This window comes from Plecotus auritus (assembly GCF_963455305.1).
Source record: "Plecotus auritus genome assembly, chromosome: 7".
NCBI lineage: Eukaryota > Metazoa > Chordata > Mammalia > Chiroptera > Vespertilionidae > Plecotus > Plecotus auritus.
In genome coordinates this window covers 8,122,642-8,147,786 of record NC_137774.1, presented here as the reverse complement: position 1 = coordinate 8,147,786, position 25,145 = coordinate 8,122,642, and the positions used below count along the sequence as shown (strand labels likewise).

Here is a 25,145-nt window from a genome sequence, read left to right as displayed (position 1 = left end):
TCTGTTGGCATGTGGGAGCTCCTTCCCACCCTGTAGCTCACCTCCCATTCCCACCATGGCATGGAGGTCTTCCGGGAAGACCCTGCAAACTCCTCCGAGCTTCGCTCTTTCTCGTATCCCTCAGACTGAGGTCCCAGAAGGTTTCTGGGCGTCACCTTCAACTCCCTTCTCATCAGTTCAAGAACAGAGACCACACATGTTTGCATCAACCAGAAAGTCAGCTTTATTTGCCCATCACCAGCGGAGAGGAAGGGGAGACAGCTGGGACTTGCGCTGGGAGAACAGGGGCCTGACCCAGGCCTTCTGGAGGTGAGGCCGGCGGGTGGGCAGGAAGTTCTGGGAGAGGCAGCTCAGTGCTTGGAGCTCTGGCCCTGGCTGAAGCTTGAGGAGCCCTGCTCCTTGAGGAGGGGTCGAGTCTGGCGGCCGGAGGAGGAGGACATGGCTGTGGGAGAGAAGAGATGAGATGAGAAGGACTCTGGGAGCTCAGCTGGCCCCATACAGGGGAAGGGGGGAGGGGGAGGCTCTAGAGTACCCGGGACACTCAGGAGTCTTACCATCTCGGGAAGAATAGGATTGGCCGGATGATGACGTGTGCTGAGAGGAGGAGAGACTGTGGGGGAGAAAAGACAGAGCAGTTAGAGGTGCTGGGAGCAGCAGGGGGGCTGAAGGGTCTATGGAGTAGGACTTGGGGGACGGGGTGCAGGGGCAGGCACTCACTGGGCATCCTCTCCCTCCAGCAGGCGGCGGTAGGTGGCGATCTCCTGCTCCAGCCGTGTCTTCACGTCCAGCAGGATCTGGTACTCCTGGCTCTGCTGCTCCATCTCACAGCGTAGCTGGGCCAGCTGCCCCTCCACGCTGCCGATCATCTCCTGGATCTGGGACAGCTGCATGCAGTAGCGACCTTTGGTCTCCTCCAGGCTGCCCTCCAGGGATGCTTTCTGTTTGTGAGAGAAAGAGAGAGTCATTGGAGGTGGTCACTGCTGTCCCAACAGGTCTCTGGGCATGTTTTCTGGGAGGTGCATGGGCTACAGGTGGGTCAGACAACATGGAGAAAAGTTATTCCACCATTCTGGGCCTTCATGGCTCCATCTATATAGTGGGTACAAGGATCCCTTCAGCCCCACTCTTGGGGAAAGAGAGGTGGGACTATTGTGGCAGTGTTGAGGGGTTGGTGTCCATTACTGGTGACTTGGGGGTTGAGGGCCCGGGTTTTCATACCATGCTGAGCTGGGACTGCAGTTCAATCTCCAGGCCCTGGAGCATCCTCCGGAGTTCGGTCACCTCGCTGCGGTTACTCTGCACCAGCTCGCTGTTGGAGGCCACTTCTCTGTTCAGCTCATCGGTCTGAGATGGGAAAAAAGAGCAGAAGGTGTGAGGCACTCCAGCGGCCCCCCTGGCTGGGAAGTCCTGCGGGAGGCCTGAGGGCCCAGCCCCACCTTGCTCAGGAACCAGGCCTCGGCGTCTCGGCGGTTCTTCTCTGCCATCTGCTCGTACTGGTCTCGCATCTCATTCAGGATGCGGCTCAGGTCCACACCAGGGGCAGCATCCATCTCCACGTTGACATCCCCACCAGTCTGACCCCGCAGGGCAAGCATCTCCTAGGAAGGGATGGCGAGAGGGAGTCAGCTCAGCATCTATACCCCGCTGACCCAGCCTCCCACCAACAATGCCAGCAGCCACCTCACCTCCTCGTGGTTCTTCCTCAGGTAGGCCAGCTCCTCCTTCAGGCTCTCGATCTGCATCTCCAGGTCGGCCCTGGCCAGGGTCAGCTCGTCCAGCACCCGGCGCAGGCCGTTGATGTCGGCCTCCACGCTCTGGCGCAGGGCCAGCTCATGCTCATACCTGGTGGACAGAGGTCAGGGCATCAGGTTGCATCCATGAGGCCTCTGAGGCTCAAGCCCTGCTGCCCGCCCCTGGACAGACAGCCCCACTGCTCGCCCCCTGCCCTCTGCTCTCGGCCCTCAGCCCTCAGCCCAGCCACCAGGAGTCTCACTTGGTCCTGAAGTCGTCAGCTGCCAGCCTGGCATTGTCAATCTGCAGAATGGGCTGAGCATTCTCAATGGTGGCTGTAATGATCTGCAGAGGGGGCAAAGGGCAGGAGGCAGCGTTAACCACGATCCCGCTGCTCGGGGGCGAAGAACACAGAGGGGAGAATGAAGTCTCCTCACATTTGGGGGTTCCTGGCTGGCAGGTCAGGCTCTATGCTTCTCCAGCCAGCCTGGGGTGCCTTCCCACCCAGCTCAGGATGTGTAGGGGATGCACCCACCTCTCCCACCACCCCATCCTGGGCCCGAGTCTAAGAGAAGCTGCACATGCAGAGAAATAAGAGAGTCGGGGTCCCAGGCCCAGCTCAGACACCTCGATGCAGAAAAAGGACCCCCGGCCACCAATTCTCTGAGTGGCCCTTGGCCACTGCCCCCAGGCCAGCCTCCGTCTCCCTGTTTGTAAAATGGAGATGCTAGCAAGTGGTTTTCTAAGGGCCACTGCAGCCATGACCTCTCTCAATGCTCCACCCACCTGGCCCACCCACCTTGTTCCTGAGGTCCTCGATGGTCTTGAAGTAGTGGCTGTAGTCCTTGACCTCACTGGGCCTCTGCCTCTGGTACCAGTCTCGGATCTTGACCTCCAGGTCGGTGTTGGCCTCCTCCAGGGCGCGCACCTTGTCCAGGTAGGAGGCCAGGCGGTCATTGAGGTTCTGCATGGTCACCTTCTCATTGCCAGAGAGGAGGCCGCCATCAGCACCCCCAAAGCTAGCACCGAAGCCAGCACCACCCATGCCACCATAGCCACCACCGAAGCCACCACCAAGGCCACCACCAAGGCCACCACCGAAGCCACCACCATATCCTCCTCCGAAGCCACTACCCAGGCCTCCACCAAAGCTGCTGCTGCTGCTGAAGCCACCGCCATAGCCGCCTCCCAGCCCGCAGGCTCCCCCGGAGGAGAAGCGGGAGGAGGACATGCCCCCGAAGGTGCTGGGGGCCCGGCAGGACCCTCCAGCCAGGACGGAGGACATGCGGCTGGAGCCACCGCCAAGGCCACAGGAGCCCTTCATGGAGCTGGAGGAGGAGAACTGGCGGCTGCAGGTGGTCATGGTGCCGAGGAGGGAGGTGAGTGAGTGAGTGAGCGAGTGAGTCGGCAGAGAAGAGAGAGGTGCTCAGGAAGGCGGGGAGGATGCTGGGCTCCGGGTGCCCCGGCACCTTTATATGTCCCTGGGAAGGCGGGGCCCTCCCAACTGCTGACTCCGGGTTCCCCTCCAGATTTCATCACTCCAGATCCCGTCCAACACCCCACTCTGGATTACTCAGCCCGGGGTCGACTCACTTCGCTGTGCTGCTCCGAGTTCCCACCCAGCTTTGGGGGTGTGGGGCCGAGAGAAAACACACACAAAAGCCAGTGGGTGGTGACTCAGGCAGGGCGGCAGGAATCGGCTCCTGTTCCCGGAGCCCGAGGGGACAGCAGGGCCTTGGCCCAGGCGGCTTTGTGTCGGCTGCGTCCCCGGGCAGTGAGTCAGCCCGTTGAAGACTCCCTGCCCCACGGTGACAGCCTCAGCCGTGCGGTCCCAGGGCCCTCTTGGGATGCAGCCGTGGGGATTCTACACGCCTGGCTCTTGGCAGGAGAGCTGGCTCCTGGCCTGGCTCTGCCTCGCTCACTGTGTGACCTGAGACCCCTCACCTGCTGTCTCTGGGCCTGTTTCCCCTCGGCAAAGGGACCAGGCTGGACCGGGTGGTCTTGGAGTCCCTTCCAGTTCTACAGATTCGATCACTCTCTCTCCTGGAGGCTGCCTTTGAGCCCCTGGGACCCCCAGAAGTGGTGTGCACCATGGAACCAGCCCGCCCCATGGAGCTGGCCAGGTGGCAGCTTCAACCCCAGCTCTGCCCCTTACAAGCTGCATGGCATCGGCAGTCCTAACCCCCTCTGAGCCTCAGGGGTTTCTGTCTGTAAAAGGGGAGGACACACCACCAGCCACAGAGGAACGTGCATGAAGGACCCCTCTGGCCGCTCCCCGATGGCCAGCTCTGACCCTCACCAGCTCCTTCAGCCCCCCACCCTTCTTTTCCCAGCACAGATGCCCCTCAGCTACCTCCTCAAGCCCACCTCTTCCTGGCACCTCTCTCCCACACCCCTGCCCTCCTCTCTGTACTCCTGAGCAGCCCACCTCGAATACATTGCTCCACCTAATCACTGGCACCCACTGATACACTGTGATGGGCGGGGGTCCCTGTCCTGCTGCTAGTGCTGTGAGTGACCCCTGACCACACCATGGGCTTTGAGTCCCCACACTGTGTCCAGGGCTCAGTTCCCAGCAGTTTTCTCTCAAGTGTCTACAGATTCCTGGCTGGGCCCTCCCATTCAGTTGAGAGAGGTGGGAAGGTGGCTCTCTGGTCACCTGCCACACTCAGGAGTTGTATAGGGTGTCCTACATGTGCCACACGGTTCCCTGAGAGCCTGTCCCTGCCACTGGTTCACAGACAGGGAACTGGAAGGATAAGTGGGCTTCCCAAGACCCAGTCAATGGGGAGCTGAGGTTGGAACCCCAGTCTGTCTGTTGGTCCAGCGTGAGCCCTTTCCACCACCCTGAGCCACTCTCTCTGTGCATCCCCAACATACATCTTTGTCTTGAACTCGTCCCGTGAAGTAGAGGGAAACCCAGAGAGGGGCCGATTCCCCTAAAGCCACTAGTCTGGGACTAGAACCGAGCTCGGGCCATCTCTGAAACCGAACAAGGCACGGGTCCGGGCTGCCTGTCACTACTTGAGGCAATTGAGCAGGCACAGGGTTGAATCATGTGTGAGTGTTTATTCCAATACTGCCGGCAGCACGGGAGAGCAGCAGGCCATCCGCGACAATCTGCTCTGCACCCCTCCACATGCTTACATTGGGAAGAAGGCTAGAGATTACCTGGGAAAGTAGGAATGAGAGGCATGGGGAAGCGGGCAAGGGATAACGGTTACAGGTTACAGGCAAGGCAGGCCGGTGGTCGCAAAGGGAGGGCACCTCCGGGACCAGATTGTTTTGGCAACAAGCTTGTTAAAGTTTCCGTGATGATAGGCAGTTCTGGAAAAGGAGAATGGATGCATTCCGAGGTCGACTCCCATGTCCCGGGGCGTACAACTCTCAGCCAGGTCAGAATGTGCTTTCTCTTATCAGAGCAGAACAATCACGAATAACAGAGCATGATGAATGTGTCTTACAGCTATAGCGAGGACCCACTGTTCCGTTTCTGCCCCTAACAGCCCCACTCTCCCACAGTGTCTTAGAGGCAGGGACCAAGGTGTGTCTATGCTCCTCTACCGCCCTGGAAGGAGCTCTGCCCACAGTGGGCATGACCGTGGCCCAAGGGCTGGAGGCAGGATTGGGAGGGTCTATCTAGACCCAAAATCAGAGGCCTCCTCGGGGGGGCCTGAGGGGTGACCCACAGAGCTGGCCACTGTCCTGGCTCGGAAGTGCCTCTGTCAAGGTGAGGAGCAGGGAGGGCCTGCCTCAACCTGAGCTCTGCTGGGCGATACCACCTTGAAACTCTCTGCCTCAGCAGAGCCAGGCTTTGCCGCTGCTATGTGGCGCCCCGTCAGTCATTTGGCTGTGGGCACAGGGCCCAGTGGTATTCGCAGAGCTGGTGCCCAGCACACGCCTTTAGGACTAAACCTGGGAGATGCTCCCTCCCTCCCCACATTCCGCAAATGGGTAAAGGGGCCTTGGAATTTTGGACAAAAAAACCCTACCATCCCAGGTGTCAGGGTGGGCCTGGAGGTCAGGGCCGCCTACAGACTCATCACCCTCAGAACCGGAAATGACCTTTGAGGTCACCAAAGGCCACCAAGCTCCCACCAAAGAGAGTGAGAGACTTTCCCCAGGTTGCACAGCATGGAGGCCGAGGAGCAGGGACTCCACAGGCTCTGTGAGCTTTCCCTCTCTGTCCCCAGCACAGCCTCCGCCTCCTTTCTGATTGGATCACTGCCCCTCCCCCATCCCTGCAGGTGTGGGGAGGGGTGCACGCAGGCCCAGCGCTGCAGGCCCAGGGAGCTGCCTGGGCTGAGAAGCTGCAGGAATAAAGTTGCTGATCAACCCATCGAACCACTCAGTCAACACCACAGACCAAGCACCCACCACACGCCCGGCATTGGGGGCGCAGGGAGTGGGGGAGATGTGACACAGTCGCTGACCTGGAACCTTATGATTTGACCTGGGGAGAACACTGAGGTGGGAATGCAGCACCGAGTGCAGGAAACCCTGAGATGCTCTGCCCTCGGGATGCAGCTGGGTGAGTGTTACCAGCTCCCTGCCCAGCGGTAAAGGAGGAGCTGCCTTTGAGACCCTCCTGGGAAGGTGGCTGAACCAGCGGTGGCTCCAGCTGGGCCTCAGACGATCTGAGTTGGCAGAGAAGGAGTGGGGAGCATTTCCTCCATTACACCTGCCCCAAGGTTGCCAAGCACCAGAATCACCAGGCCAGGTGGGCACAGAGCACCTCCAGGCCGTGGGTTCGCCTCATTCCTCTCTCCTGGGGCTGTCCCATCTCAGGTATGAGGTCATCTCATTCCAGAGTTGGCCAGGAAATATTATTGGCCAATGTCACGCCTCCACTTGCCAGATTTCACAAATCTGACTGATCACCAGCATTCTATCCAGATCCCTGGGCCCTGCTCCGGCTCACTGCACAGCATCAGCCCACTGCATCAACATCAGTCCACTGCATCAGCATCAGCATCAGCACACTGCACAGCATCAGCCCACTGCACAGCATCAGCCCACTGCATCAGCATCAGCCCACTGCATCAGCATCAGCCCACTGCATCAACATCAGTCCACTGCACCAGCATCAGCCCACTGCACAGCATCAGCCCACCGCACCAGCATCAGTCCACTGCATCAGCATCAGCCCACTGCATCAGCATCAGCCCACTGCACCAGCATCAGCCCACTGCATCAGCGTCAGCCCACTGCACAGCATCACCAGGACAAGGCAGGTCCTAGGACTGTTTTCTTTCTGGTAACCAGCCAGGCCTGGGGGAAGGAGGGCAGGGGAAGAAGGCCCCAGAGAGACTGAGGGGAGAGAGGAGGGGGCTGCAGGGCCCTCAGCTCCTGGTGGCAGGCAGATCCATGGGCTCCAGGGGAGGATGAAGAGAGAAGAGGCTGGATGAGCCAGGACAGAGCAGTCTGGAGTCAGGCAAGCAGGGACCAGATAGTGGACAAGTCTTTGTGCCTCTCTGGGCCTCAGTTTACTTCTCTGGGAAATGGGAAGATCAGCACTACTTCACAGGCATGTTAGAGGGGAAATAAATAAAGCACCTAGCACAGACTGGTGGCCACATTGCATTTATTCACAGATATTTATAAAGCACCTACTATGTGCATTGATATGCAAAAACAAAAACAAACAAATGAACAACAACAAACACACAAACAAAAAAACAAGAAGAGAAATGCTGAGGGCATACCATTTGGAAGGACTGGGGGCAGAGACCATCCCAGTACAGTGTGCTCAGCTGTGAGGGGCCTACAAGGGGTGGGGCAGGCTCTCTGGGGGTGAACAAATGTCCCTGACTCAGGCGCTGGCCCCATGACTGGTCCCAGGATCTGGGTGAACCTGAACACCAAGCTCCCCCATGTTTGATGCCCCCCTTCTGAGGGCAGGGGCTGTCACGGCCCCTCACAATGGTCTACACAAACCTCAGGGAAGCCCATGGCTGGGTCAATGTCAGTTGCAGCCTGAGCCCTGTGCCTGCTGGGAGAACTGTCCTGGCTCCGGTCCCGCTGTTCTCCTCAGACACCCACAGCATGGATGGCACAGGAGGCCCTCACCACATAAGGGCAAAGGGCGTATTGTCACCACTGTGCTGTGCTCACCCTCCTAGGCTAGGGTCCCTTGGGGTCCCCGCAGGCCAGGGCCGGTGTCTCTTGCTTCCCCCGGGCCCCATGCAGACCCAGGCACAGAGCGGGGCAGTACCAGGGGCAGTGTACTGCCTGTGGTCACCCTCCCGGGGCGTGGAGTGGTGGAGGAAGTCTCAGGGGCTGGCTACCCATGGGGCCTGAGCCTGGGAATCAGGTGGGTGTGTGTCCATCCTAGGAGAGTGGGTGAGGCATGCTGAGGGCAGTTACCGACCGGTTAACTGTTCGGGCAAAACATTTTGTGCCGTGAGTGGGTGGGTACGGATGAACCGTGAGACTCTATCTAGAGCCCACAACTGGGTCTCTCAGTCCAGCCACAGGCAATGTCCCCAGCCACTGGGTCAGCTTGGGGTTCCCGGGAAAAGCCACCAAAGATTCTCATGCCATCCCCAAGAGGCCATAGTCCCCTGAACCTAGTCTGTGCCCTGTGCCCCCCCCCCCCCCCCCGCCCAGGCCTGGGCTGAGCACTTCCAGAGAGAGTGGGCATTCCCTTGCTGGGCCCTCGAACCCCAACCCCAGCATGGCAGCCACTGCCTCTCCTAACTCAGTTCTCAGCACATCAGGCTGCTCCCTGTTATGGCCTCCTGAGCCACGCATCCCCTCACTTTGTGGGCAGGGTCTTCTTCCCCAGCAGAGGGGCAACAATAAAAATAAAAATAAAATAAAAGAACAAGAAGAGAAGCCCTGGCCAGCCCCACACTCTGACCCCTCCGCAGCCGCTGCATCGTAGGAGCCCCGGTCTGTGGAGAGAGAACCTCTTGCTGCCTCCCAGCCTGAGGCTGGGCAGGAGGTGGGGCTCCCAGTTCCTCTTCCCAGCACAGCGTCTCCGTCTCCGGCAGCACCTTGCTCCATCCCTGACATGCCGGGCTCCCGGCAAGGGCTGAGTCACTGCTCCTCAGAGCCTCAGTGTCCCCGTTCACACAAGGAGGCGCCTCTTCCCAGAGCCTTCCTGCTTCCTAGGAAGGTTGTTCAAATAAATGAGATCACCCCCCAGAGGAGCCATCCTCAGCCCAGGGCTGGTTCTGCTGGTTGTGGCCGGATGTGCGGCGGGGCCTGGGGATACGATGCCACCTGCCCGTCCTGCATCCTTGTCCTGGCTGCTGCTCAGGCAGCTGAGAGGCGCCAGCCTCTGACAGAGCAACACCGGCAGGCCCGGCCCGCAGGGAGAGCTGCAGGGGCCTCTGCAGGCATGGGGTCCGGGGAGGAGCTCGCCGTCTTCACCCTCCCCAGTATCAGGGCCAGAAGGGCCGTTAGCTGGGGCTCATCTCACTCCTCGCTTCCTGTGGCTTCTGCGGTCCAGCGTGGGCCTGGGACCTGCCCAAAGCCCCACCCCAGCTGCCCACTTCCTAGACAGCGCTGCTGCCACTGCCCCACCAGCTCCTGCCCCCTCCCCGCCCAAGCCCCACCCTCTGTCTCCAGGCACCAGGATCCAGGTGTTGGGACACCCAGGTCAGATTGTGTGGCAGCAGTCCCAGGCCTGTCGGTGAATTGGGGTGGGGGGGGCACCCCTCCTCTCATTCATCCCTTCCACCCACTCCCACTTCTCCAAGAAAACCAGGAAAGCAGGCTCACCCCACCCCATGCTTCCGGATTCACTCAAAGGCAGACTTCCTGGTGTCAGGCTCCTCCCCAGCTGCTCCTCACCTGCCGGGGAGGGAAAGGGGCGGGGCCCAGAGGGTCCTGGGCGTGGCTGCGCGGGGCTGCCCTGGGCCCTCCCCAGATTGCATTTCCCACCACCCCACCTGCAGGCTGCCAGGGAGGATGGTGCTGCTCCCCAGGACAACCTACGCCCCAGCACCCCATCCCGAGCGGCAGCTGACCATTTAAGGAAACATTCCTGAGAGACTCAACCTTTCTCTTAGGCAATGGGGGGGGGGGGGGGGGCCCTAACCATCTCCCCTCCCCGCCGGTGCCTCTCCCAAGAGAACCCAGACTTCTGTCGTGGCCCACCCCTGCCCCTCTCAGAGGAGGGACCTCGAGGCACAATTGACTGGATGCGACACCCCGTGGGCCTCTGGCTCCCACACCTGAAATCTGCTCCCCCATTTACTGATGAGAGAATGAGGCTCAGCAAGGGGAAGCGAATGCCCGAGGCCACACACCCACGTAGAGGCCACGAGGAGGCCACCTAAGACCCCCCATACACTGACCGCACCCGGGTCTGGCCCGGCCTGCACCACCGTCCCTGGGACCACCGCACACAAGCTCTGCCCAGACCTACTCCTTACCCTGGTCCGAGACTCTAAGTCAGGCGTCCTCAAACTACGGCCCGCGGGCCACATGCGGCCCACCGAGGACATTTATCCGGCCTGCCTGGTGCCGCTGCCTGTCCTGCTTAGCAGCCGACTCGTCCCGGGCCCGCAGTGCGCATAGGAATTTGTTCATAGTTTTTTTTTTTAAACTATAGTCCGGCCCTCCAACGGTCTGAGGGACAGTGAACTGGCCCCCTGTTTAAAAAGTTTGAGGACCCCTGCTAAGTCAACAACAGTGGGTGTCCGCAGACTCCTCCCCTGCCCCATCCCCCGCCCCCGCTTCTGTTCACCCATCCCTCACTGGGGCCCACTCAGTGGCCACAATCAGGAGGCATTCCACGTCTGAGTCAACAAGCTTTATTGGTCAGGCAGGGGGAATGGGAAAGGGACGGGGAGCCACGGGCCTCAGGCTGCGGAGGCTGCAGGGCTGATGAGGGCCCTGGGGTGGGGGACAGGGGAGCAGGGTCCTCAGCGGGTGGTCTGGTGGATCTGCTCGCGGGAGGAAATGACCTTGCCGTCCTGCACCTCTTCCACAATGGTGCGCACCTGGCGGGTGGTCACGGCTGCAGGAGACAGACACTCAGAGGCGGGCAGGGGCCCAGAGAGCCTGGCTCAGCCCCACCCTGAGAGGGGCCGCTCTTTCCCCCACAGCCACGGTGTCCACGCCTCTGCTGCTCTCGGCATCACATCCACACGTGTCCCTCTGCCCTCACTGCTCCCTCCCTTCCAGCTTGTCCCGCTGCTGGTGCCCCGGCCCCACAGGTGGGTGGGGTGATTTGACCCACGTGTCCTATCTGCAAGAGCGGCACCTCGCAGACGGGGTGCCCGCAACATGGGGTCTAACTCCATTTCTCCGCAGTCTCCGGGGCATGCTCTATGCTCCTGTCTCCCCCATCAGCCTGGGCTGGGCTCTCCAAGGGCAGCACCTGGTCCCCAACACCTCCATCAGGCTAGGATGCTATGTTCCCCATCAGACTGGGATCTGGAGGACAAGGACCAAGCCCCTTTCTCCCACCAGGCTAGAGCCAGAGTCAGGACTGCTTTCGCTCATCTGCAGGGTCTCAGGGCAAAGGTCATGAGACCCTGACCCTGCCTCCCCATCAGAGGGCGGTCTCCAGAGCTAGGACCATGTTTCCCCCGTCAGACTAGGAATCCAGGATTAAGGACCATCTCCCAGCCCTGCCCACATTGGGCCAGACAGTGTCTCCCTGTCTGATTCTCCTGAGCATCAACCTGAACCCTAATGGGTCCCTTCCCCCACCCTCACTAAGGACCAGCCATCATTTCCTGGAGCTCCGGGGGACCCTCCCCCAGCAAGGTGCAGATGGGTGCCTGCCCCGTGCTGCCCCGCCCGCAGAGACCACCATCCAAGATTCTTACGTTCTTTGGGCTTGTACTGAGTCAGGCTGCAAAGAAAACAGAGAGAGGAGATCAGATGTGGGTCTGAGATCTCCAGCCCCACCCCAGCCCTGGCCCCAGGCCCCCACTCACTGGGCGTCCTCTCCCTCCAGCAGGCGGCGGTAGGTGGTGATCTCCTGTTCCAGCCGCGTCTTCACGTCCAGCAGGATCTTGTAGTCCTGGCTCTGCTGCTCCATCTCACAGCGCAGCTGGGCCAGCTGCCCCTCCACGCTGCCGATCAGCCCCTGGATCTGGGACAGCTGCACGCAGTAGCGGTTCTCCGTCTCAGCCAGGCTGCCCTCCAGGGATGCTTTCTGCAGGAAGGCAGGAGGAGCAGGGTCAGAGATGGTGGTCGGTGCCCCCTGCGGGGCCCGGGGCCCACCCCAGGCCTAGCCGCGCCCCTACCATGCTGAGCTGGGACTGCAGCTCGATCTCCAGGGCCTGCACGGTGCGCCGGAGCTCGGAGATCTCGCTCTTGCTGCTCTGCACCAGCTCCGTGTTGGTGGCCACCTCGCGGTTCAGCTCCTCGGTCTGCAGACAGAACACAGGACGGTGCCGCGTGGGCCTGGGATCCCTTCTCCAAGTCAGGCAACCACCACGCCCTGCATATCCTCAGCCCAGGAACATTCTGTGCCCAGACAGGCACGTGGGACCCCCCCACGCCCCATAACCCCCCTGACCCTGTTCGCCTTGCTGACCTCCCCTGGGCCCTCCTCCTAAACCTGACTATGTGTCTCTCATCAGCTTCCCACTCCCCAAAGTCCTGGAATATGTTGAGTTTTAACTTTAATCCCTACAGGTGGAAGGTGCAAGAGTAGGGAACTTGAGAACCCTAATGGGTCCCTTCCCCCTCCCCTGCTAAGGATCAGTAGCCAGGCCCCTGAGGCCAGTTCCTAACTTCTTACAGGAGAGGTGGAGGGTCCCGGGGCCTTTATCCTCTGGCTGTGTTCCTGAGTGGGGCTCCGCCCCCCCCCCCCCATCCCCAGATACTACTTTTAGCCAAGCTCCAAGCCCATTGATGAGCCTGAACTCCTGGGGTGCACTTGGCTCACTGAGGAGAGGGTGCCCCCAAGATGCCAGGCCCTGGGCTTGCTGTGGGGACTCGGTTCTTGCACCCCATCGCTGGGAGAGGCCTCTGGCCCCAGCAGCCCGTACCTTGCTGAAGAACCAGTCCTCGGCGTCCTTGCGGTTCTTCTCTGCCATCTTCTCGTACTGGTCGCGCATCTCGGACAAGATGCGGCTCAGGTCCACGCCCGGGGCGGCGTCCATCTCCACGTTGATCTCGCCACCCACCTGGCCTCGCAGGGAGTTCATCTCCTGTGGAGGACGGGGACTGTGGTGTGGGCATCCAGGCCTGTCCCCGTCCCTCACTCCAACCCTTCCCGCACAAGCTCTCCAGACCCCTCCCTCATTCTGCCTGCCCTCTACCCTCTGACCCTCCTAACCACTTGTTCGCCTGCTCTGTACTCCCCCATCAGACTATGGGCACCCTGAGGGTAGGTTCTGTGTCTCCCCGCAAAGATAAAATCTCATTCTCGGGCCTGTGCCCCCAGAATATCCCCTCTAATTTCCAGACTTCTGCATGGGGCCCAGGTTCAAGGGTTTGAGCTAGGCCAAGGGGACCTCTTCACTTAGACCCTGTCCTTGGGAGGGAGGTTAAAGCGGGGGCGGGCAGAAGAGGCCTCTGCGGGCCCCTGGGAGGTTGCTCCGACGCAGGGAAGCAGGATGGAGGCTGACCTGCACGCTGGCTCTGGACCCCAGGATCAGGGCTCCTCAGACAGGGCAGCCCTGTAAGGTGGCCAGCCCTGGAGCACCTGCCACCCCGTCCACCTCACCTCCTCGTGGTTCTTCCTCAGGTAGGCCAGCTCCTCCTTCAGGTTCTCGATCTGCATCTCCAGGTCGGCCCTGGCCAGGGTCAGCTCGTCCAGCACCCGGCGCAGGCCATTGATGTCGGCCTCCACGCTCACCCGCAGGGCCTGCTCGGTCTCAAACCTGCAAAGGGAACCGGAGACTTCCATCCGGACACTGGGACTGGCAGGTCCAGGTCCTGGCCAGCACCCTGCTTTCACTAGGGCTCCACGGGCTTATGAAGAATGAAGATGGCGAGGAGTGGAAGCAAACTCCAGCCCTGGGGCCCTGGGGCAAGGCCTTACCCCACCTGGCTTCCTACTTCTCCCTCCTGCCTCCTCTTGCTCTCGTCCATCACCTCGGCCCTGCGACCTTCAGAATTTGCTGCATCCTGGACTAAGAGGTAGACTCCCCCACCCCCAGCTCTTGGCCGGTATCACAAGCAACTGAGGGGTCCCAGGGTGGGGAGGGGTGCCCCAGGGCCTCCCCAGCTCAGTGGTGAAGGCTCACTTGGTACGGAAGTCGTCAGCAGCCAGGCGGGCATTGTCGATCTGCAGCAGGATGCTGGCGTTGTCCACGGTGGCCGTGAGGATCTGGGGAGGTGGGGGAAGAGTCGGATCACCGAGTGGGGGTGGTTCAGCCCTGACCAGGGTTCTGAGATGGGCCTTCCTGCCTGGGGGCCAGGATGTGGCCGCCTTCTTCAGAAGGACTCCCTTCCCGCCCAGCCTCTCTCCTTTCTTGTGTGTGATTGTTGACAAAGTTCGGGCCAGCGTGAGTCTAATGCGTTGAAACTTGCCTGCAGTCCCCCCAGGACCTACCTCCCCAGCACAGACTCCCAGAGCAGGCAGCCTGCCCGCCCCGGGAGCTCTCAGGCTGGGAATGTGGGGGAGCCGGAGAACGTGGGTGGCAGGGGGGTAGGGGTAGGGGATGCCTTCCGGCAGAAGCTGTCCCAGAAGCCCAGAAAGCAGAGGGGATGTGGGCAACCCTCACACTTTACAGCTGGAGAGATGGTGCCCCTGAGAGTCTCCCCCAAAAGGGAGGCTAAAAGGGGCAGCTCCCCCTACCCCCGGTTTGCTCAGGAGGGATGGGGAAGCCAGAAAAATCCCCAAATAAGGCTCGCAGGAGGCCTCCTGAGGCCCCGCCCCCTCTCTCCTGTCTCCGCCTCCCAGCAGGTGCCTTGGGATGCTCACTCAGACCCCTGACCCCACCATTGCCCCAAACCCCCTAGGGCTCTGAGGATAGAGGTGCTCACGTACCCCGCAGCCTCCTGAGCCCGCCCAGCCCTCCAGATGTGTCCATTCGCCTTGTCCTATCACCCACGAGGCAGCAAGAAGCTCAGCGATGAGGACACGAGCCTCAAAGGAGCACCCTGAGGCCTGCTTGCCCCGGCCCAGCCTGCTGCTACCCCAAAACGAATAACATGACCACAGAGCAGCCCCAAGGTGGGCTCCCAGAGGCCACGCTGGAGCCGAGCTGTCCTGGGCCCCCTGAGGCCCTGTGACAGCGCCCAGGCTGGATTCCAGGTTGGGCAGGAGATGGGGGAGAAGCCATGGTCCCCACAGACCCCTTCCCAGCGCCCCACCTTGCTCTTCAGGTCCTCGATGGTGTGGTAGTAGTGGCTGTAGTCAGGGGCGGGCCCCGGGGCCTGCTTCTGGTACCAGTCCCGGATCTTCACCTCCAGCTCCGTGTTGGCCTCCTCCAGGGCGCGCACCTTGTCCAGGTAGGAGGCCAGGCGGTCGTTGAGGTTCTGCATGGTGGCCTTCTCGCCTCCCGCCAGCAGCCCGTCGACACCCCCAAAGCTGCCGCCATAGCCACTGCCAGAGCCGAAGCTGTAGCAGCTGGAGTAGCTGCCGCTGCCCAGGGCACTGCCCAGGCCACTGGCGGACCCCAGCCTGCAGGAGCCGGCACCCAGGCTGCTAGAGAGCCGGCAGGAGGTGCGGGACGAACCGCCCCCCAGGCCGGAGGAGCCCTTGATGGAGCTGGAGGAGGTGAACTGGCGAATGGTGGTGGTCATGGTGGTGGCAGCGGGTGGCAGGCAGGTGCAGAGCGAGAGGGCTGCAGAGGAGAGAAGCCGGAGGTGCCTTGGCGGCTGGGGCCGCCTGCTCCTTTATAACAGGCCGAGCAGTGGGCGGGGGAGCGATGACAAAAGGCTTGCTCTTTCCATTCCCCTGGGCTTTCATCACCCCTGGCGGGCGGCCAGCTCCCAGGTGCCTGTGGGCCCCCTCCCCTCCCACCACCGGGCTTTGCTTCATTTCTCCGAACCCCTCTGCTGGGCGTCTGTGTGTATGTGCGTGCGCCTGTCTCTGTTCTTAAGCCCGTCACCTGTGATTCAGGAGGCCCTCGAGCTACGCTTTCCCATGACCTAATACGGGGAAGAGGAGAGGAGAGGCAGGACGTCACCATCACCGTCCCAGGCCCTCCCAGGCAGCTGCCACCACAGCCCTGCCCACCTGAAGGAAATGGTTGGGGAACCCAGCAGCCTCCCCACCTCCCCCCAGCCTGAGGTTACTGTCCTTCAATGCACACCACGTTACACGGCCCAGGGCTGTGGGCTGGGGAGGCAGCGAGGATGGAGCCCCCATCCCGCCTTGGCACCTGGACCTAAACCACCAGGCTCAGCACACAACACGGTCACGCCGTCAGGTCTCAGATGACTGCCCCATTTTATAGCTAAGGAGATGGGGGCTTGAGAGGGATCGTGTCCCACTGCCCCCCACACCTGCAGAACTGGGCTGGCAGCGTTTCACCCCTCATCCCACAGCTCCAGACCCCTCCCCAAGGGACCCAGGCACACTGCCCCCCTCTGCCCAGCCCTGACCCCCGGGGAGCGCTCTTAGGGGCTACAAGTCCATCTGGCCAGTGTTCTGACCTGACCCAACCCCGGGACTCCCTGACAGGGGGCGGCGGACTTGAGTGGGCAAAGAGGAGCTTAGCTACCAGATGGGGAAATGACCAATGTGGGGAGAGCCTCATGGTCAAAGGGAACTAGGAGAACCGATAGCCAGGCCCCCTTCCACCTCCCTAACCCTCCTACACCCCAAGGGGCCTCAGGGTAAGGTGAGGGCATACACCTTCGCTCCTGTCTAAGAACACGGCCCAAGAAGAGGGCCTTCCTGAGACCCTCCCAGCCAGTCCCCGCACACACAGCCTTCCCTGACATGGCCTTCGGGATGGACCCTGAGCCGCCCTTCGGCGCTCCCCTGCCCTGCCCACCACCCCAGGCCCGGCCTGGGTCCCAGGCCCCAGCAGACAGGTTGGGCGGAATGTGGTCGTGTCTCAGACTGCCGATGGCTTCCACTTCCCAGGCAGGCCCGGACAGCCCCCGCCAGCAGCCGACAGAGATTCCCCAATAGCCCGGCAGCTGCCAAGCCACCAAAGCAAACAAGACAGCCCCCCACGCTCACTCACACAGCGGTCACCCCGCCCCACACACACCCCGAGCTGGGCAGAGCCGGTCTGGTTTCCCGGGCTGTGCCGCTGCCACCTCCTCTCACCCATCCATGTTCCGGATCACCCCTGCCCGGCCTCTCTCCCCCAGACCGAGGCGAAGGCGGGAGCTTCTAGAATAGGCACAGCTCCCTGGTGACCTAGGCGCCCTCCCAGGGGCCAGCACAGGCAGTGACAACCCAGAGGCTGATGCTTAGACACAGTCCCAGCTTATGGGGCTGGCCCATCCCTGAGCCCTCGGTCCTCCTGCCTCCTTCCCTCTCGTCCTCCCAGGAGCCCCAGGCCTGGTTGAGGTGGGTAGAACTGGTTGGCAGGTGACAAGCACCACCCCCCAAATTTTTTTAATATATGTTTATTGATTTCAGAGAGGATAGGAGAGGGAGCGACAGAAGCATCAATGATGAGAGAGAATCACGGATGGGCTGCCTCCTGCACGCCTCACACTGGGGATCGAGCCCACAACCTGGGCATGTGCCCTGAACGGGAATCAAACCACGACCTCCTGGTTCACAGGTCAATGTTCAACCACTGAGCCACGCCAGCCAGGCATCCACCACCCCAAAATTTAACAGACTCTCCTCCTCCCCCAGTCCCTCAGCCCACACCGCCCCACACCAATGACCACACTGGACTCCAGGAGGCATTGAACTTCAGGCCAAGCTTTAATAGTGGTCACTGGGGCCAACTCAGAGGGACCCCCCCTCCACGAGGGCTGCGGGAAGCAGGTACAGAGAGGCAACAGCTCTCGGGCCGTGGCCCCGAGGGGCGCGTGGGGCTCAGCAGTAGCGTGCTGGGGGCTAGAGGCAATGGCTGCTCCGGGACCCTCGAGGCTGGGCTGTTGCGAGTGGGAAGGGCTCAGTGGGTAGAGCGGTGGACCTGCTCCCGGGAGGTGACCACCTTGCCATCCTGGACTTCCTCCACGATGGTGCGCACCTGGCGGCTGGTCACCGTGGCTGCAGAGGGAAGGGGGGGAGGGGCAGGGAACCTCAGGCCAGAGCCCCTCCCTTCTGTCTCCCACACAGAAGGGTCCTTCGACTCTCCCGCCTCCCCCGCAGGATGGGGCAGACTCTTACCTTCCCGCGTAGGCTGTGAGGCCAGGAACGAGGAGTACTGGTTGGCCAGGCTGCAGGGAGGGAGAGGGGACCTGTCAACCCAAGGGTGCTGGCTGGGAGCCCCGTCGCCCGGGAGGAGAAACAGCTGGGGAGTCCCAGGGTGAGGGGAGAGAGGTCCCAGAAAATCAAAGAGGAATCCCAGCTGGGAGTGCACAGAAAAGAATGGCAACTGCAAGGGTCAAAGGGCACAGGCCCAGTGGGCAGGAGTACGGGAAGGGGCCACCCCAACAGAGGCCCAGAGACCCTTTGCAGCTGGCCAGGGAGTTACAGGGAGAAGCTGAGCACGTTTTTCGGTATCTAGAAGGGCCCAGCAAGTAGACTCAATTGAAGCAAGAGAGACTGTGGTTTGACTATAGGTGGACTTCACCATCTTCAGGATACAAAAAAGCTGGAATTCATGACTAAGCCTGGAGACTCCAGGATGGTCTCAGCCTCTTTACAGTAGAGCCCCGATCCACCTTCCCAACTCCAAACCAGATGGCCGCCCCGGTCCTCATCCCATCCTGGGTAATGGCGTCACCAACCCCAAGTCATGGGAACCAGAGACCCAGGGTCATCGTTACCCAGGCCTTGGCGTGCTCACTCAGCACTGACTGAGTCCCGCTGTGAGCCACGCTCGCCCCCACGCCCAGGCCTTTCCCTGCCCCTGCCCCTGCCCCTGCCCCTTCCTCCCAGCAGGTGCCCTGCTCCAGCCTCCTGGCAGGTCCCCGTGACCCCCCTGGCCTCGTCGATGCCGCTGTCCGTCTGCAGCCAGAGTGAATGCTCAGAGACCTCTTGATCATACCATCCTGTGCAAAGCCCCTCCGTGGCGCCCCCATACCTACACCACCGAGTCACCGGCCTTAAGGTGGCCTTCAGTGCTCCTCACAGCCGGACCCCAGCCAGCGGTCTCCGTGTCGCCCCCTGAGAGTCTCCACACTGCCTCCTGGCCTTTGCTGGGGCTGCCCCTGAAGCTCAAACGCCCCTCCCTGGGTGAAGCATGGGCCCGGGTGCCCCCACTCACTGGGCGTCCTCGCCCTCCAGCAGGCGACGGTAGGTGGCGATCTCCTGCTCCAGCCGCGTCTTCACGTCCAGCAGCACCTGGTACTCGTGGTTCTGACGCTCCAAGTCACAGCGGAGCTCGCCGAGCTGCTGCTCGATGCTGCCAATGAGCCCCTGCAGCTGGGCCAGCTGCGCCCCGTAGCGCGCCTCTGTCTCCGCAAGGCTGCCCTCCAGCGATGCTTTCTGTGGGCCAAAGCACAGGTGGGTGGATAAGACCGAGATGGGACCCTTCCCCACCCAGAGGAGGAGCCCCCCGTGGGGGGTTGTGGGTGCAGCCAGTAACTAGGCGGGGTGGTAACTAGGGCAGCGAGGGGCCATGTCACTGCGTGAAGTGACACGGTGAGGGAGTCTGGTTCTCCGAGTGGGGGTCCACGCGGCCGGGGTAGCCCTGGGCTGACAGGGACGAGGCAGGGAGGGGAGGGACGGAAGATTTACCATGCTGAGCTGGGACTGCAGCTCAATCTCCAGGTTCTGCACGGAGCGGCGGAGCTCGGAGATCTCCGTCCTGTGGCTCTGCAGGGCCTCGGTGTTGGTGGCCACCTCGCGGTTCAGCTCCTCCGTCTGGAAGCAGGAGGGCCATGGGGGCTTGAGGAGGCGTGTGGAGGTGGGGCCGGGGATGGGGGCCACCCCTGAGCCCTGACCTCCCGGACTTGCTCCTCCAGCGCCTCGCTGGCCTCTGTGGGACCCCAGACACACCTGCACACAGACCCTCTCGGTGCCCACATGGGCCCCCAGCGGGATTCGCCCTGCTTTGCGGGCATCTGCATGGGTTGCGGCCCCTGAGCTGCGAGCATTGCTCAGACAGGCCGGGGTTTTGTCTTTCTGTGCCTGTTACTGTCCAGGGGAACTGCCACTTCTCCGTGTGTGTCTCAGTTATGCATCCAAACACACACATACCTACAAAGGCCTGTGCGGGACAAGCCCTCGCTGCGGGGAGACCTGGTTCCTCAGGCCGCAGTGGAGGGTGCTGTGAGCTGTGAGCCTGAGGCCTCTCGGGGCCTCGGGATCAGCATCTAAACTTGAGGGTTGGTCCAACTGGTTTCCAAAGGTCCTTCCAGATGGCACAGTCTGTGCGGCTACCTGTTCTCCAGCCCACACTCCGCACACAGCACATGCACACACAGGTGTGCGCACACCTGCTCACGCAGGCCACCCACCTTGGTGAAGAACCAGTCCTCGGCGTCCTTGCGGTTCTTCTCCGCTATCTTCTCGTACTGGTCGCGCATCTCGTTCAGGATGCGGCTCAGGTCCACGCCGGGGACGGCGTCCATCTCCACGCTGACATCCCCACCCACCTGGCCTCGCAGGGCGTTCATTTCCTGGGCAGAGAGGAGAGCAGGAGAGACAGGGAGACAGGTATCGATGACAGACGCACAGACACAGAGAAGCCAACAGCTCCTCACCCTGAAGGTGGAGGCAGATGTCATGGCTCCAATGTGCAGGGCTGTGGCTATCAAACATCTTCCCCAACACATACTCGGGGTCCATCCCCAATGTGTGCTGTGTGTCCATCCCCAACTCTCTGTCATGAGAGGGGACGAGCCAGGACAAGCTCACCACCCTTGTCACCCACTGCCGACCACGCAGCACAGCAGGGGGAAAGCAGACCCAAGGACCAGACCTCGTTAGGAAATGCAATCCTTAGAACCAGCCTCAAAGCCAATCGGAGACACTTTCTGGGCTTCTGATACTCGGGGATCGGGCTCCCCTAGCTCAGGGCAGCCCAGAGGTCAGCTGAGAAGGGAGCCCACACACTCATTAGTCCCCCCGCAGGGTTTTGGGTTGAGTCTTGGGGTCCCTGGGATCCAGAGTTCTCTGAGAAAGGAGGTGGGAGAGGTGGCAGAGTGGTGGAGCTGGACCTGGATGTGGACATGGGTTGGACAGATTGGAGGGAAGATGCCTGTGCAGCCTTGGATAAATCCCTGAACCTCTCGGAGCCTCCGTTTCGTCACTGGTGAAGGGGAGAACGAGCACCCTTCTCGCAGCGCTGGTGTTGGTGTCAGCTGAGACCTTTGCTGTGAATCACCGTAATGTGCTGGGAGATTATTATCACCCCTGTAATTAACTGTGGTAATCAGCATGCGTGTTCTTAGACTGCGATCTCATTAGATCGCTAACTGCCACCACACAGCGGGCCGTGCCTTCAGGGACATGGAAAGTATCTTGGTGGGGAGAGGGCCCTCCAGGCCTCTCCCAGGGCCTCCGAGGGTCACCCAGGTCAGGGCCAGGCACCCACCCTGGATGGGCACTGGGTGCAGAGCAGGGCCCTGGCCCAGGCAGATTGGGAGGCCCCAGCCTTGCTGGTGTCCAGGCGAGTTTCTCCTGCAGTCACCCCCCAGCTGGCCTCACCTCCTCGTGGTTCTTCCTCAGGTAGGCCAGCTCCTCCTTCAGGTTCTCGATCTGCATCTCCAGGTCGGCCCTGGCCAGGGTCAGCTCGTCCAGCACCCGGCGCAGGCCGTTGGTGTCGCCCTCCACGCTCATGCGCAGGTTCAGCTCCATCTCATACCTGGGAGGGGTGGAGGCATGAGCCATGGAAGACCACAAGGCCACCCCCCCCCCCCAGCCCCCGTGCACACAGAGGGCCCGGTGATGTGCAGAGCTGGACCCACCGCCAGCTGCCCCGGAGGCCCAGACTCACTTGGTGCGGAAGTCATCGGCTGCCAGGCGGGCGTTGTCTATCTGCAGCACCAGGCTGGCATTGTCGATGGTGGCGGCCAGGATCTGGGGGAGAGCGATGATGGACTCCGTGAGCAAGCACCCTCAGCGGCCCCGGGAAGACTCTGCACCCCTCTCGCAGCTCTTTGGAGAGTGTGCCCGAGTGAAGGAGGGTCCCTGTGGTGTGGTCTCCTCCTCTGAGGACCCGGCTGGGGACGCACAGAATGGTAGGGGCACTGTGCCCTGGCATAGGTAACCATGATGCCAGGGGACCCACATATACCCCTCAACAACCATGAGGTCACTGCCCAAGCCACCAGGACCTGACTCTCTCTTTCCCAATGAACTTCACCTCTAGACTCAGTTGCCACCTCCTCCATGAAGCCCTCACCGGGGTCCCTCAGTTCCCCACCGGGGTTCCTCCTTCTGGACCTATCTCCCCCCTGCCCCTCCCTCTTTCACGGCACTTCTCCCGAGTGTGATTTTGCCATGACTTTTTGTATTTGCTCCTCCCGTGAACTCTGAGATTCAGGGGACAAGGCCATGTCTGTCTCCTTCCCTTGAGAATCCCCAGCTCTGGGCATGGTACCTGGGCCAGAGTTGGCCCCGAGGAAACACTCGTTTAATTAAGTGATTAATTAATTAGTGAGGTTACCACTGGCCCCACCACACACCTAAGGCAACGTTTTCTTTTCCCACTGGGTCATCAGGAGGTTTAAATGAGAACAGGGAAGACTCTGGAAAGAGCAGAGGGTTCGTTATTATTACTGCTGCTGTCATTGTGGTTTCTTTTGTTTTGTTTTATATATTTTATTGGTTTTTTACAGAGAGGAAGGGAGAGGGATAGAGAGCTAGAAACATCGATGAGAGAGAAACATCAATCAGCTGCCTCCTGCATACCTCCTACTGGGGATGTGCCCGCAACCAAGGTACATGCCCTTGACCGGAATCGAACCCGGGACCCTTCAGTCCGCAGGCCTACGCTCTATCCACTGAGCCAAACCGGTTTCGGCTGCTGTCATTGTTGTTGTGAGAAATGCCCGAGAAACTCCAATCAAGATCCATGGAGTTGGTGGGGAGAGGGGGCCAGACGGAGCAGATCAGCAGGGTGGAATTTGGGATTTCTGGAAGGCTGAGGGATGGAGTGTAGAAGGTGTAAGAGAGGGAAGCTTCGGCCGTAGGCTCATCCCGGGTCAGGCCCCAGGTTTCCAGACTGAGCCGGGGCGGGGCGGGGGGCGGGGGGGGGGGCAGTTTGTTAGCCACCCCAGGCCTCAGTGGGTCTGTCCCACTCACCTCCCTGCTCAGGATGCTGATTGGGTCTGGCGAGGGGCCGGGGCCATTGCCAAAACCCCTGAGGGGCACAGTGACTCAGAGGGGTGGAGGCCTGGTGCGGGGTGCCCTGGGGTTGGCATTGAGGAGCTGGTAGACCCCGAATGGATTGGGGAACACACTGACTCACCAGGACTCCCCTGGGCTCCCCGCTGCCCAGACCAAGCCCAGTATCTGATCTGGCTCTCCCAGTAGCTCCGCCGCCAGGGAACAGCTGCAGGAATTCCCCGCCTGGCGCAGGTCCCAGGCAGGAACCCGCAAAGCCCCCCGAAAGGCAGCACCACGCCTGGTTCTCCACCAGGAAATGGCAAGCCTAATGCCGGGCTCCAGCCAGGCCCCACCCCTGCTGCCTCGAGCCTGGCTCTCTGGCTCTCTGACCTCCCAGCTGCCTCTGGGGGTTGCAACACTGTAGGACCCTGCAAGGGTGGGTTCGTGCAGAAAACCCAAGTGCCTCGTTCACAGAATGCCAAGGCCATGTTCTTAGAGGAAGAGAGAGAGGGAGAGAGAGAGAGAGAGAGAGAGAGAGAGAGATCCATCAGACTAAGAGAAATCCCTTCCCTGAAGCTTCCAGTCTGAGAAGAAAGACACAGCTCCTTCCTTCAGGACCCACCCGCCCCCCCCAATCTCCAAGAGAGACGCAGGCTCTGCCCTCAGGAACCCCCAGAGTGACCCGCACGAAGGGAGTGAGAAGGACCCACAACAAAGGCAGCCATGAGTACCTGCCAAACTCAGTGAAATCCGCACAATGAGCAGGGCCTCGACTGAACCTCAACGTGTTGAAGGAACCCCAAGATCTGGGGGGAAGAGGCAAGTGCCATCCATCCAGGAGGACTGCCTGGAGGAAGTGAGGCAGGCAGAGCCAGAGGGGAATGGCTCTGATGCCTTCCTTCCCTGCTCAGGTTCCATCCCCCAGCAGCCAACACCAAACTCTCCCCCACCTCTGTGCCTTTGCCTACGCCATCCTCTATACCTGGGATACCGTCTGCTGCCTTTGAGGTTCTGAGCCACCCCCCGCCCCGCTTGCTCCTCCATCACTACCCCAACACACACCCTCCCCACCCCCCCAGAAAGAGAGAACTCCAAACAACCTCCCTGCATGGAGTGTCCTCCAGGCCTGAGACCAGGGAGTAAATGAAAGATGGAGACCTAAGGTAGGAATGTTCACTCAGTGGGGATGGGATGAGCCAGAAGCAGGTACTAAGGGCAGAGGGCAGAGGGCAGAGGGCAGGGAGCCGCCTGGTCCACGCACCTTGCTCTTCAGCTCCTCGATGGCCTTGAAGTAGTGGCTGTAGTCCCGGGCAGGCTCGGGGCCCTGCTTCTTGTACCAGTCTCGGATCTTGACCTCCAGGTCGGCGTTGGCCTCCTCCAGGGCGCGCACCTTCTCCAGGTAGGAGGCCAGGCGGTCGTTGAGGTTCTGCATGGTCTCCTTCTCGCCGCCCCCCAGCAGGGCGTCCGACACACTGTAGCTGGGGCCGTAGCCCCCACCCAGGTTGCAGGAGTAGCCCCCGCTGTAGCCACCCCCCAGGCCCGCCATGAAGCGGGACGAAGTGACCGACATGTTGCCACAGCCTCCGGCTCCCAGGAGGCTGGGGGCTCGGCAGGCGCCCCCGACGCGGACCGTGGACGCCCGAGAGAAACCCCCGGTGGGCATGCCCAGGCCCTTGATTGAGCCGGAGGTGGAGAACTGGCGGAAGCTGGTGGTGGTGGCAGCCATGGTGTCGGCAGGGCCAGGAGCAGTGTCTGGTCTGGATGGAGACCCTGAGCAGCCCTTTATAACCGGGCTGTAGGGGGCTGGGCCCCTGGTCCTTGAAGTCACAGCCAGAACCCCGGCCCCGTAATTTGCTTCTGTATCAGCCGCCCAGGGCCTGGGGCTCAGGCTGGACATGCTGAGTGCACCCCCCAGGCCGCTCTCCTGCCCGAGCCTGGCCTGGGCCCCGGCCACGTAGGAGCCCATTGTTCACAAACAAAGGTGGCCTTGGAGCTGCAGCCCCAGGCGAGGGTGATCCTCCATCCGCAGCAGCAATTAGGCCTCTGAGCTCATTGTGGGGGGAGCTGAGGACCCAGCCCAGGGAGCCAGGAAAGGCCCAGAACAAGGCTCCACAGGCCTGAACCCCAGGGCTGCCCTGGCCCCCCACCCAGCATTCCCGGTCCTCAGGAGACGGGGAGACTTGGGGGA

The 25,145-nt window shown here is 61.5% G+C and overlaps 3 protein-coding genes across 5 annotated transcripts; all 3 read right to left on the bottom strand.

Moving 5' to 3' along the window:
- Window positions 1-350: 350 nt before the first annotated feature.
- KRT16 (keratin 16) lies at window positions 351-3,094 on the bottom strand (the record flags this gene model as incomplete). Of its 3 annotated transcripts, none has more annotated exons than XM_080680244.1 (8): window positions 351-442; window positions 540-610; window positions 718-938; window positions 1,219-1,344; window positions 1,437-1,598; window positions 1,686-1,842; window positions 1,994-2,076; window positions 2,531-3,094. In XM_080680244.1, 8 exons carry the CDS (start codon window positions 3,092-3,094, stop codon window positions 351-353), a joined length of 1,476 nt encoding a protein of 491 aa, XP_080536370.1. The 3 variants fall into 3 exon arrangements, with proteins under 3 accessions (XP_080536370.1, XP_080536369.1, XP_080536371.1); XM_080680243.1 differs by having other exon boundaries at window positions 351-475; window positions 555-610; XM_080680245.1 differs by having other exon boundaries at window positions 555-610.
- A 7,387-nt stretch (window positions 3,095-10,481) lies between these two features.
- KRT17 (keratin 17) lies at window positions 10,482-15,463 on the bottom strand. The gene is made up of 8 exons (XM_080680248.1): window positions 14,968-15,463; window positions 13,896-13,978; window positions 13,373-13,529; window positions 12,693-12,854; window positions 11,943-12,068; window positions 11,631-11,851; window positions 11,520-11,545; window positions 10,482-10,702 (listed from the first exon to the last, which is right to left on the bottom strand). Exons 1-8 carry the CDS (start codon window positions 15,397-15,399, stop codon window positions 10,608-10,610), a joined length of 1,302 nt encoding a protein of 433 aa, XP_080536374.1. The 5' UTR covers window positions 15,400-15,463; the 3' UTR covers window positions 10,482-10,607.
- Window positions 15,464-17,470: 2,007 nt separating this feature from the next.
- Window positions 17,471-24,683, bottom strand: LOC308254287 (keratin, type I cytoskeletal 42; the record flags this gene model as incomplete). The annotated part of the gene is made up of 8 exons (XM_080680246.1): window positions 17,471-17,785; window positions 17,906-17,955; window positions 18,948-19,168; window positions 19,421-19,546; window positions 20,143-20,304; window positions 21,335-21,491; window positions 21,624-21,706; window positions 24,219-24,683. The coding sequence occupies 8 exons, from the start codon at window positions 24,681-24,683 to the stop codon at window positions 17,688-17,690; spliced, it is 1,362 nt and encodes a 453-aa protein (XP_080536372.1). The 3' UTR covers window positions 17,471-17,687.
- Between the last annotated feature and the right edge of the window lie 462 nt (window positions 24,684-25,145).

What these genes read in the sequence shown, in the direction of transcription:
- KRT17 (XM_080680248.1), bottom strand. Translation starts at nt 15,399, where the DNA reads ATGACCACCACCATTCGCCAGTTCACCTCCTCCAGCTCCATCAAGGGC. An exon ending in TGAGGAAGAACCACGAGGAG is followed by an intron (nt 12,855 to 13,372) that starts GTGAGGTGGACG and finishes CGTCCTCCACAG; the next exon opens with GAGATGAACTCCCTGCGAGG. An exon ending in AGGACTGGTTCTTCAGCAAG is followed by an intron (nt 12,069 to 12,692) that starts GTACGGGCTGCT and finishes TTCTGTCTGCAG; the next exon opens with ACCGAGGAGCTGAACCGCGA.